Consider the following 12,821-nt stretch of genomic DNA (forward strand, 5'->3'; position numbering starts at 1 on the left):
AGCACTCTTCAAATACTTAAAAGGTTGTCACACAGAGGAGGGCCAGGATCTCTTCTCGATCCTCCCAGACTGCAGGACATGGAATAACGGACTCAAGTTAAAGGAAGCCAGATTCCAGCTGGACATCAGGAAAAACTTCCTGAGTGTTAGAGCAGTACGACTATGGAATCAGTTACCTAGGGAGGTTGTGGGCTCTCCCACACAGAGGCATTCAAGAGGCAGCTGGACAAGCATCTGTCAGGGATGCTTTAGGGTGGATTCCTGCATTGAGCAGGGGGTTGGACTCAATGGCCTTGTAGGCCCCTTCCAACTCTGCTATTCTATGATTCTATGATGCCAGGGTGCAGAGAACTCAAAAGGGTGATGCCATTCTTCTTAGCTTTACATGTTTGGGGCTTTTTTTTTAAAAAAAAACTTATTTTATGTAGTAAGATGTCCAGAGAACCTTTCATTATAGGGCAGCCTATGCATATGATAAGTAAATAAATATTGAGTAACAACAGCCCAAAGGGCAATGTTTTCTTTAGTTTGCACTACAGCTTCTAACTTGTGCACTGTAGGAGCAGTCTGGTTTAGCAGAACTTAGAAACTCTCAGAAATTCACAGCCATTCATTCCTGACTCCAGATGTTACCAATTTGATTCCCCATAGGGTTCAGTCCAGGAGTAACTTCTGTTTTATACTTCATTACAGACATAAAGCGCATGTACACTCGTTCTCTCACACGCACATGCACACACACACACACACACACACACACACACACACACACGGAGGGGCACAGAGAGAGACTCCTCCAGAAGTTAGGATTGTGCTTTGTGGGGATTTGAGAAAATGTTTGGGAGCCTACATGAGTCCTAAGAGTGCAGTACTTCTGAGCTTTAATCACATGACTTCCAAAGAGTTTCTTGCAGGTCACTTGACTGTTGGTTCCTGACGTATAGAACAGTACAATCCCAAGTAGAGCTGATCAAATGATCTTCCTGGTGACTTAACAGATCTGAAGAAAGCTTTGCATGGCAATAATTGGCTCTATACAGATTTCTCATTAAGTGACTATTGCTTTAGTTGCTTCTTCCATTAAAATGTTCAAGTGGAAATATAAAATGACTAAAGCCAACAAAATAAAGAAATAAAACTAAAACCATAAATAAAGGCAATAATAAAAAAAGCAATTAAAGCAATAATAAAAAAGCAGTGCAAAATGCTGATTAAAAGCTTATCCATGCTGGTCACCTGCTAAAGGTGTCTTAAATATTTGTTAACCAGCCAACAAACAAAGGGCAAAATAACTATCCACAGACAGATGGATGTACACCAGGTGACTGCAAAGCAACAGTTAATACCTGCCTGCTTTCATGTTGATACCTTTCCAACATTTTGATAGCATGCATGTGGCATAGAACTGATTTGTGAGAGATGCTTCACATGCTATGGTATTTCCTTAAAGGAGATCCCTTCTGTACAAGAAAGAATTTGACAGATTATAGGGAAATTATCTCATATGATAAAATGTGTATGTTTGTGAAGCATGTAAATCACACATGATCTTTGTATACATTTTATTTTTATTTATTGTATTACATTTATGAATATACTGCTTTTTTTCCTCCAAGAAACCCAAGGCAGTGTATATAATTCTCCCCACTATTTTATCCTCACAACAGCAGCCCTGTTGGATTTGGTGGTGGATCGGTGCCAACTCGGCGCTGTGAAGGCAGCCCCCCTGATGCAGACCTGAGGAAGCTCCTTCTCCAAAGACAAAATTAGTATTGGGAGGAAATCCGCATGTCAAAGCAATAAATAAGAATAGTAAGACTTTAGGAATAGTACATGTGTTTCGATTTTTCTGTAGCTGGTTAGATAGAAAGGAAGCTGATTATGATAGAAGGAAAGCACAAGCATCCGGTAGCTGCGTTGCAGAAGTATTCTTGATGCAGCCTTATTCTGCCATGGATGAAGACTACCAGAATGAAGACCACCAGAATGACAGTGTTTCAGAGGAGCTGTCCCAGACCTGGGAATGGCACTCCGAACCTGCAGAAACAGGTAATGGGGGGTGGGGGTGATGGGGAAGGAGGATGAGAAGAAATTCTCAAAGAGCGGCACAATTTTTGCTACTATGTTCATTTATGAGAAGAGAAACATACTTCCCTAAAAGCCTTCTCATTCTGAACTGAGAGCTTTTCTACACAACGTATTTATAGTGTGCTCATCATTCCTTATTCATGGTTGTTTTTGGGTTCTTCAGATGATATGACCCTCAGTTTTGCTTCTGTTTTTAGGAGCACTTTTGGGTTGTGTGTGTTTAGATTGGGAAAATGGAGTATTATTACAGAAAGTGAAAGAAAATGTATTTTCTTACTTGTGTAATTGTGCTGTTTTGCTATAGCACAGCACTACCTGCAGGTTATGTAGTGGAAAAGCAGAAAAGGAAACACACCATGTAGAGATCAAATCTCAATTCTATGATGAAACTGAAAATAGATACAATGGATTAACGGTCACATATAGAAAACACACACATTAGGATAATGCATCCACAATTCTCTAAGTGTGGCAGCTATAATGTTTTGCTGAAATGCTTGTATATTTTTGGGGAGCTGTTATGTAATATTTCAAAAAACAGTAGATGTTTTAGTACAGTCCCAAATTAAGATGTTAGCTCCTTTCTTGCAAATGCTGGCTATCAGCACAAGCACTGTTAATATGTATGTCTGTAAAGACTATTTTGCCCTTTTTTTCATTTTTTTTTAATTCTTTGAGGGAGATATTCCATCTTCATCCAGGCTATCATATTCTGTGAGAGACAGAGAGCTGGATAGTGTAAGGATTTTCATCCCAGATGTGTGGCAAGACCAGACATATGGCAGCGTTAATATGTATGTCCGCTAAGAAGACTCTTTCGTTCTGTTTTGTTAATCTTTGAGGGATATATTCAGGGCAGGCCTTAGTGGTGGGTGAGCTGGGCGGTTGCCCCTGGGGCGCCAACTGTGGGGGCAAACAAGCTGAGCTGAGGGGAGCACCGGGGCTGTCCACATGGGGGACACCAAAGGCAACTCTCGCCCAGGACACAATTTATCTTAGGGCCTGCCCTGGATATATTCCATCTTTAACCAGGCTGTCATACTCTGAGAGAGTCAGAAAGCTGGGTGTACACACTCCCAGATGTGTGGCAAGTCCACTCAGTCTTGAGGGTCACAAGTAGGGGGAATCCAAAGCAGGCAATGCCTTAGAAATGGCTCCTCTGTCCCTAGAATCGGTGACTTCAGACCAGGGATACGAGAATGCGGAACAGGAATATGAGTACATCATGATGCCTGACATGCGGATGAGAAGCCTGCCAGAAACGGGAATGAAAGCAGAGCCAGGTGAATGGTTCAACACACCTCCACAAATGACATTATGGACCTTTTAAAAATCTCGAACCATGCCAGACTAAGGCTACAATCCCACACATGTTTCAACAGAAAGAAGTCCTGTAACTCCCATGCTGGCTGAGGCATGCTGGGAGTTTTAGGACTTCTCTGCGTAACATGCACTGCATTGCATCCTAAGATATTTTGTCGCTTTTAGTGGAGCACAAAAAGCATTTCTCCTCCCCTGCTAGGCAGACTTTAGGGGCCTGTCTACACAGAGTCTTCGGGGCGCCTGGAGTGCGTCTGCAGTGCGCCCCGAAATCGATGATGTAGACAGTACCTTAAGCGTTCCAAGGAGGAGGAGGCCCTGCATCGCCCCTCACGGGGACGGGGTGAAGAGTTGCCAGGCCCGGCGACTTCGCCGGGGAATTGGCTGCGTCCTTGGCGCCGCCCACCTGCCTGCTGGCCTCCTGTTGCCAGCGAAAGAGCCACCCGGATCATAGAGCTCGGCGGAAGAAGCCGCCGGCAGCTTCTTCTGCCGGGCTCTCCGACCCGGGTGGGCCCGGGTGGCTCTTTCGCCGGCAACAGGAGGCCGGTGGGCAGGTGGGCGGTGCCAAGGACGCAGCCGATTCCCCGGCAAAGCCGACGGGCCCGGCAACTCTTCACCCCGTCCCCGCGCGGGCTGATGCGGAGCCACCTCCTCCTCCTCCTCCTCCTCCTCCTCCTCCTCCTCCTCCTCCTCTTCTTGGAACGCTTAAGGTACTGTCTACATCATCGATTTCGGGGTGCACTGCAGACGCACTCCAGGCGCCCCGAAGACTCTGTGTAGACAGGCCCCAGCAGTGCGTTGGTGCCGGAAGGCCTCAACCTTCCGCTCCCACACTCCTTCCTGGCATCTCTGCACCAGGAGGAGCGCCAGTGCGGAGTTGGTGTCGCTGAGCACCGGGGAGGGGGGAGGAATGAGGCAGCGAGAGCGGGAGGAAGGCAGGGACAAGAACCGGCTCTCCTCCCTCTCACCTCCCTCTTGCTGTCCTGTTCCTTCCCCACTCCGCCCCTGTTTTTTGTTTTTTTATCTATAGATGCAAAGGATTGCATCTATAGATCTTTAAAAAATGGGTGTGGAAGGAACAGGGCAGCAAGAGGGAGGTCAGAGGGAGGAGAGCTGGTTCGCATCCCTGTCTTCTTCCCCGTCTTGCTGCCCCATCCCATTCCCCACTTTTTATTTTTTTAATTTTTTTATCTATAGATGTGATCCTTCGCATGTATAGATAAAAAATATTTTTAAAAAAACTAGCACGGGGTGGTGGGGGGGGGGGAGAGAAACTGGGCAGCCAGAGGGGGAGGAAGACAGGGACTCGAACTGGCTCTGACCTCCCTCTCGTTGCCCCGTTTTTTACACACATACTGGTTTGTTTGATTTTTTTAATCTATACAGGCGAAGGATCGTATCTATAGATAAGAAATAAATTTAAAAAAGGGGTGGGAGAGGAACAGAGCAGTGAAAGGGACATCAGAGGGAGGGTCACATTTATAGATAAAAAAATAAAATAAAGGGGAAGGGAAGTAACGGGGCAGCCAGAGGGGGAGGAAGGGACACGCGCCACCCGAACTGTCCCTCCTCCAGCCAATGGTGACCAATCAGCTGTTGCTATTGGCTGTGGCAGGCCTCCATGTCCAAAAAAGTCACGGTAAGTGCCCGAGTTTTTGGAGCAGAGTTTAGGAGGTTTGCCTTTGGATGGCTTCAGAATGGCGGTTGTGTCATACAGATGACCTCCTGCCACTCCGAATCCACCCCGGGGCAAACCCTTCGTCAAGCCAGGCCCCTTGACATTAAAAGTCTTTGCTGAACATTCAGAGTCTTTTCTGCCTTCATTTATCACCTTCCACTTCATAGTGCCATCAGAAGTCAGTCACTTCAGCCTATGCAAAGACAGGGTTGACTGTGGTCTCTAATGTACTTGGGTGAAACATGTGTATGTTATCCTTTTGTTGTTGTTGTCGTCATCATCATCACCATCATCATCTCTATTTTCAAAGTTCAAAGGTAAATGTGGATCCTTGTGTAGCCAGAATAGCACCATTCATAAAACACGAGCGAGGCATCAGCAGATATTAGGCAGTGGGCGGGGAGGATAATGTTGACAGAAGTACAAGAGGCAGGGGGTGGGGAGAACCCCAAAACAATCCAATGACAATTCAGAATAGGTTGGCTACTTACACAGCATCAAAAAAACTGTCACCCAAAAAGATAACACAAATGTGCATATAATTTATATGAATAGGTGCACATTTAGAAGTTTATTATAGTTTAGGATGCAATCCTATGCATGTTTAGATAGAAAAAAACCTACAACTCCCATCATTCTGGAGGACTTTTTTCCTGTCTCAACATACATACGATTGCACCCTTAATAACTGAATTTGAAATACAGTACAATACTACTTTCCGTAACATAGTACTGATGGCCAGTGCTGTTTCAGTCTCTCAGCATGTAATGATAAGGCAAGTTTTGATGTTATCTTGTTAACTATAGAAGCCTGACAGAAGAGTTATTTTAGATAGCACATGGGCGATTCCTCTTTGTGTGTCTTTGTGTCTGCTGCTGCTAATATAATGTTCTTGCCATAGAATTAGGAGATAGGCTACATAGAACAGGCAGCAATGCAACAACTTCCCTTTCTGGTTACTGGAAGCTCTTTTACCAAAAACTACTTTCAACTTAAAACTGTGAGGACTAGAAATTTCATATTTTCCTCTGAGGTTCTATAAAACTCAAGATGTCAGATTTTGTTCCTTAAATATTCCCATGAAATGTTGATAGTATAGAATTTACAAGTGCACCCTTTTTACAAATGATTCCAGTTGTATTGTTAGCATTTGTCACCTGCAAAACTTCAAGAAATGTTTGTGAACTGCCCAGGGAACTTCGGCTATGGGGCTGTATTCTTCTTCTTCTTCTTCTTCTTCTTCTTCTTCTTCTTCTTCTTCTTCTTCTTCTTCTTCTTCTTCTTCTTCTTCTTCTTCTTCTTCTTCTTCTTCTGCCCCATAGCCAAAGCTCTCTGGGTGGTTTACAAAAGTTTAAAACAGTGAACATTAAAAAAAATTATACAACATTTAAAACCATAAAAATGTAATAAATAAATTCAGTAAATAGCATGCTTAGCAGAAAATAGTATTGCCTTTAGTTTGTTCTCAAACAACCAGCCATATTGGTATCGCTCACCAATTGCCTTGAGGCCCAGTACTGGGAAAAAGGCAGGATACAAATAAATAAATAAAATAGTGTCATGGAAAACCCAGTACATCAACATTTCTTTTTGCACTTTTCCTAAGTAGGCTATCTCCCTGCCCAATTCACTAGCATGCTTTGACCAAAAATCACCTTCCTTTCTTATACAGATACATGAGCTTTTTCTGTGCCTTTTTAAAATAATTCTCAATAACCTGCTCCTGAAATTCTCTGGTCTTCCTATAGTTTCCTAACCTATTGTTCTTGGTTACAGCACTGTTTTTATTCAAGGATGACAAATTGAGAGATCTTGGCAGAAAACTCTTCATCGCCTTCTGTGTTCTGCTGCTCTTGTCGCTGATAATGGTGACGGCTGCTCTTGTGCTGGCATGCCTTAGATGTAAGTGCAGATCTCACACATAAGGCTTCCCCCACTTTTTTTGGGTGGTAGTGGCCATGGCCTCTTTATATTGTAAAAGCATGAAGCATATTACACACATGCACCCTTCACAACAGATGCAGTGTGTACTCTTTTTTTATACTCCAGACATCAGTATAAGCCATTTCTACACCAGCCCAGTGTAAAGGGAGGGAGGGGGGAGGATCTCATGAGATCCTGATCGTGAGATCCTCCCCTTAGTCTAAATGTGGGCATGACATCCCAGGAGGAAGGAGGGTGTCGCGCCTGCCATTTTTTAAATTTTTATTTTTTAAAGGAGCTGAGCGCACATGCACTCCAACAAAACATGAAGTGTTGTTGTTTTTAAAAAAATCCCCTGCCCCACTCCCTCCCACCCCCCATTCCTCCCGGCCCAGTTCCTTCCTCCTACTGATCCCCGCTACTCACGGAAAGGAGGGAAGAAGCCAGGATGGGCGGCCACACCTCTTGCGGTCTCGGGACGATCCCAAGACTGCGGAAAGAATTGGATTTTCCCAGGGCGTACTTATCCCTGGGAAAACCCGTTCTCATCCCTCGTTTCTCCCAGGAGCCCCTGTGCGTCATTTGGACGCACAGGGACACAGCCGTGACCAGCCCGCATTTTCAGACTGGTGTAGAAATGGCCTTAGACTGACAATTTGTATTTGGGTGCAGAAATCTGGGTACAAAGATATGAATTGTGACAGTTTAAAATTCTTATCAGTAAGCTGCCCTGACTGAAGGCTTTTCTATATGAGGCTTTATGCCTGTCCATTTACTGAGGGTTCTGCTTCCAGATTCTTTGCGGAATTAGGATTGGCTCCTTTACATATGCCCCCCTCCCCGAGGGTTTTCTTCCACTGCCTATCTACATGCTCCATTACACAACCACTAAGTTGCACTGTGGTATAGTGGAATTGCGCAAATATATGAGGGTCTCATGGTGCTATTTACAAAAATGAGACTTTCATCATTGGGGGGGGGGACCTGCTAAAATGGTTGCAAAGCATGGGAGAAGCCCTGGAGTATGACGATGTTGTAGAAAGCACCCACAAACTACCATAATTGAAGAATCATGAGCAAACAATAAAAGCCTCTTGTAGAAAGGCTCTAAAACAGAATGATTTGGAAATGTTTTATTCTTCTTTCCTTTGTTTTCTGCAGAAAGCAATAGGGGCTCGGGGTTAGGCATAATGGGAGCTGAATCCTGGATCTTAATCTTCTTTTCCTGGTGGCTCATCAAGCTCTGTAGATGAGCATGACCTGGCGTATCTCATTTTTGTATAGAAACCCAAACTATGCCTGTAGAGCCACAGGATGTCACCTCACTTCACAGATCTCTGTTGCTACACAACAGAACTATGATATGCATTTACCTTGAAATGAACTTGGATTATGATAATCCAAGGACCTTCTCAGTGGTGCCCCCTTGATTATGGAACATTCTTCCCAGTGAGGCCCGCCTGGTGCCAACATTGTCATCATTTCGGTGCCAGGTTAAGACTTTCCTTTACTGCCAGGCTCTGGGCAGCATATGAAAAGGTTTTTAATGAGTCCTAGGATTTACTGTTGATTGGTTTTAAAGTTTTATTGTTGTGCATTGGTTTTATTGCGTATTTTAGGAGTTTAATCTTAAAAATTGCCAAGAGAGCCTGGGTGATTCGGAAATGTAATAAATGAAATGAAATGAATGAAATAAAGACCTTTCATGGTGAACCAGTAGTAGTCCACATACCCAGCTAGCAACAGGGACGCTCCCACATGAAGATACTGCACATTACAATGTTATTAAGTCTTGGAGATCATGTGCGTTCATTTGCTGAGTATAACTGAACGATAGTATCTGATGCTAGCCACAGAAGCAGCCTGGGAACAATGAAAAATTTAGGATGCACTCAGTCTGGGCTGTATTAATTCACGTCTTCATGTATTGCAGGCTTTTTAGCATGCCCATCTGAGTGGCTGGAGTTCCAGCAGAAGTGCTACAACTTCGCCCAAATAGAACTGAAGTGGGCTGATGCCAGAAGCAGCTGCCAAGACCAGGGTGCAGATCTCCTGGTGATTGACAATGAAAAGGAACAGGTGAGCCTCTCACATAAGGAGTCACAATGCCAAGATGGTTGCATAGGACACCCTCTCCTTGCTGGATAGCTATACATGCCAACAATCTCCCTTGGCTCTGAGTATTAAGAACAACAGATGGCATAGAGCCACCTTCCTATAGAAGCCTTTTTATGACTTCGGGCAACAGGAAGACTTTTGACTATGAACCATTCCACATATTATATAAAATGAGGTGGCAAGCTAAGATGGCTGAATTGGCTAGTCTGATTGCTGGTTAGTGTCTGATACCTGACTGCTCTCACTTAAAAAAGAGGAGACACTCCCTTCCTGCATCTAGTGAACAAGTACATGAGAAAGAGGGCTATGTGGACGCACTCTCTGGTGTACTAGTCTTCTACATACAGGGATGATATTGTGTGCAGCGCAGTGAAAACAGCCCTCCCACTTTCACAGCCCCTTCTGCAGTCTAAAGTGGCACAGTTCAAAGTTCTGCTACTATGCCCAAAGTTGCAGCTGGTATCCTTGGGCAGCTTGAAGCCTCTGTTCTGCAGTTTCAACCTATTGCCTTGTGCACATTTCAGGAACTCCTGCTAGGGTAGGGTGTCCAGGAGGCCTGCTCTGCTTCACTCCTCAGTTTCACTTTGGTGAAGCCCTTTAGATGTAGTCCTGCCCCCTGCAGGCAACAAATCTTTGCCCTTTTGTTCATGATAGTGCTTCAGATATTTGATGAGTGTTATCCTGTCTGCCTTTCCTATTCCTGGCTAACCATACCCTTAGGATTTCAGCCTGTTGTTGCCCTCTTCTGATGAGGTCTGACTAATACGGGCTAAAGTGCAATATTACTTCTCATGACTGTGATGTTATGATTCTGTTAATGCAGCCTAAAATTACATTAGGTTTTTGGTTTGTTTGTTTGTTAGTTTTTGCAGCCATTATGCTGCTAACTTATGTTCACCTTGCCATTTACTGCAATCTGGAGATCCTTTTCACATGTATGATGCCTGTGAAAAGGCAGGTTATTCATGGTCTGGGTTTGGGACCACTGGCAGCAGATAAAGAGCAAATCCATCCTGTTCTCATTTTGCCCTAGGATTTCCTGGTTTATAAAATATATGGTGATTCTGATACCTGGATTGGCTTGAATTACACAGAGACTGAAAGAGAGTGGAAGTGGGTGGATGGCACAAGTGTATCCTACAAGTGAGTAGCATTTGTTAAGGGCTCATCCATTGCCCTGTCCTAATGCACTGAGATGGAGGCTCAGAAGGGTATCAGCATCTCAGGAGTAAAATTTGGAGAAGGTGCTTTCCATAGTATCAGAGGAAACAAAGAACATTATTCACTGGAAAAGGTGGCACATTTTTGAATGGTATTCTTATTTGAGGAGGCAAGTAAAAAGCAAAGATCGCTATCTTGGTCCATGATGAAAAAGCCTCCAAAATGCACAGTTGGGCAATATCTTTTTTTTTTTTTTTAGGACCAGCCAAAATGTCACAAAACAGTGAGCAAGCTTCTGAGTTCTCCAGAACTCTTTACCAGGCTAGATGGCATAAAAAGCAAGGGTGGGGGAAATTGCAGATAAAGTACATCAAATGGAGCAGATGTGGCTGCGAGGTTTGTATTTCAGACCCATCTCAAGATGGGGATTGCAGGCTAAAGGAATTAGCCACTGCTATGTGCTGCAGGCCTGTGCTGGCTCCAGTTTTTGGAGGGCCTTTGGGCAAGACCTCACCTCCCTCAGTGAATCTACCTGTTCACCCTATATGAAAAGGAGGACAGGGCTTCTGTTTCTTTAAGAGTTGTATTGAAAATGGAATTTCAGCAGGTGTCATTTGTATATATGGGGAACCTGGAGAAATTTCCTCTTCATCACACCAGTTAAAGCTGCAGGAGCCAGATTTAAAGAGGGCAGGGCACCTGCAGCTTTAACTGTTGTGATGAAGAGGAAATTTCACCAGGTTCTCCATATATACAAATAACACCTGCTGAAATTTCCTTTTCAATACAACTGTTAAAGATACAGGAACCCTGTCCTCCTTTTCATATGGTCGCCCTACAGGAAATGGCAACTAATATCAAGGGCCTGGAACAACTCCCCTATGAGAAAAGGGTAAAACTTCTGAAACAGTTTAGCATGGAGTGAGGGGTGACATGATGGAGGTGAACAAAATTGTGCATGGTGTGGAGAAGGTGGATAGGGAGACATTTTGTATAAAAAGAAGGCTGCGGCTTTTCCAAGGGAAAATCTGAGGTCCATGCTTATTTTAATATCTAACATTTCCTAGCTATTAATCACAGTCACATTTACAAATGACCCAAAAGGAGAAGAGTGCCAACACATAATGAAGAGATTGAATGGATCTCCAAAACTACTTTCACAAAGACAAAGGGCAACCATATGATGTATTCGGGAGCAGTTATTCAGGAGTGCATGTCTCAGTTTTAGAAACATGTAGAAGGCCATGCAAACATGGATGGTGAAGAAAAATAGAGGTGGTTAGTCTTTAGTGTGGACTGCAGAGTACTTCATTAGGATGACCATATGGAAATTAGGATAGGGCTCCTGTATCTTTAACAGTTGTATTGAAAAGGGAATTTCAGCAGGTGTCATTTATATATATGGGGAACCTGGTGAAATTTCCTCTTCATCACAACAGTTAAAGCTGCAGGAGCCCTTCCCTCTTTTAAATCTGGTCGCTCTAGTATAGCTCCTGCAGCTTTAACTATTATAATGAAGAGGGAATTTCACCAGGTTCTCCATATATACAAATGACACCTGCTGAAATTCCCTTTTCTATGCAACTGTTAAAGATACAGGAGCCCTGTCCTCCTTTTCATATGGTCACCCTAACTTCATCCCATTTTGCATTATTATTGCAATTACCAAGCAAATATTAATATTTAAATAACAACTGATTGTGTTGTCTTTATTCCTTAGGAATAAAAAGCATTTTTCCTTCCAACTACACACACATAGCTGCTTACCACAGGGTAGGGAATGAAAAACATGAACATTTTTGTAAATTAGAGCTTCTTTAGGTCGCACACAGTACAACCCTAAGCATGTTTATACAGAAGTAGGTCTCACAATGGTCAGTGGGGCTTACTCACCAGCAAGGGTTCCTGGGATTAGAGCGACACTGTTTCCTCAGCTGCTCAGCAGTGGACTCTTTCCCCAACTCCAAGGCCTACCCCACGTGCCTCGTCCCTTGTTACGAGTGCAACTCCAATAAAACGTTGCTTATCTTTTTCAGAAACTGGGACATATCAGGAGACATTCCTCTAATGAACAGTGATGGGTACCTTACCCACTGTGCTACTGCAAAGGAAGATGTGAAATACAAGTGGAGGAACGCTATGTGCAAAAAGCGCAAACTGTTCATTTGTGAAAAGGGCAGGCGCCTGTCCTGTGTCCTGCAGTCCCCACTTTTGCTCCAATAAAATTATTTTCTTGTGTGTGTAGAAACAGAATCAACTGAATTTGGCTATTAAAGTCATATTTGTTGTCTGTATTTTGTCAGCTGCTTAAGCTATAGGGCCATTCCCTGCCAGTGGGAGATGAGTGTTTTGAGAGGGAGTGGAGAAAGGGAGGCAACCATTACAATCTATTTTAATAATAGAAGCCAGGGGGAACAGGGCTGGCCCTAGGATAAATAGCACCCTGGGTGAGGAGTGCCATTAGTGTCCACCCCTAGAGATGTAACATTTCAGAAAATGTTGAAAGCATGGGAAAAAACCTGTTCCGGGGGT

General features: G+C 43.8%; 1 protein-coding gene across 1 annotated transcript; it reads left to right on the forward strand.

The window, feature by feature from the left end:
• The first annotated feature begins 1,882 nt into the window (after nucleotides 1–1,882).
• On the forward strand, nucleotides 1,883–12,512 carry LOC134395367 (galactose-specific lectin nattectin-like). The gene is made up of 6 exons (XM_063121531.1): nucleotides 1,883–2,049; nucleotides 3,258–3,371; nucleotides 6,864–6,989; nucleotides 8,944–9,089; nucleotides 10,162–10,271; nucleotides 12,326–12,512. The coding sequence occupies exons 1-6, from the start codon at nucleotides 1,935–1,937 to the stop codon at nucleotides 12,510–12,512; spliced, it is 798 nt and encodes a 265-aa protein (XP_062977601.1). The 5' UTR covers nucleotides 1,883–1,934.
• Nucleotides 12,513–12,821: the final 309 nt, after the last annotated feature.

Source organism: Elgaria multicarinata, chromosome 3 (assembly GCF_023053635.1).
Source record: "Elgaria multicarinata webbii isolate HBS135686 ecotype San Diego chromosome 3, rElgMul1.1.pri, whole genome shotgun sequence".
Taxonomy (NCBI): Eukaryota; Metazoa; Chordata; class Lepidosauria; order Squamata; family Anguidae; genus Elgaria; species Elgaria multicarinata.

Coding starts and splice junctions, on each gene's coding strand:
- LOC134395367 (XM_063121531.1), top strand. CDS start 1,935: ATGCAGCCTTATTCTGCCATGGATGAAGACTACCAGAATGAAGACCAC. Junction 3,372..6,863: donor GGGAATGAAAGCAGAGCCAG/GTGAATGGTTCA, acceptor TCTTGGTTACAG/CACTGTTTTTATTCAAGGAT. Junction 10,272..12,325: donor GGCACAAGTGTATCCTACAA/GTGAGTAGCATT, acceptor TATCTTTTTCAG/AAACTGGGACATATCAGGAG.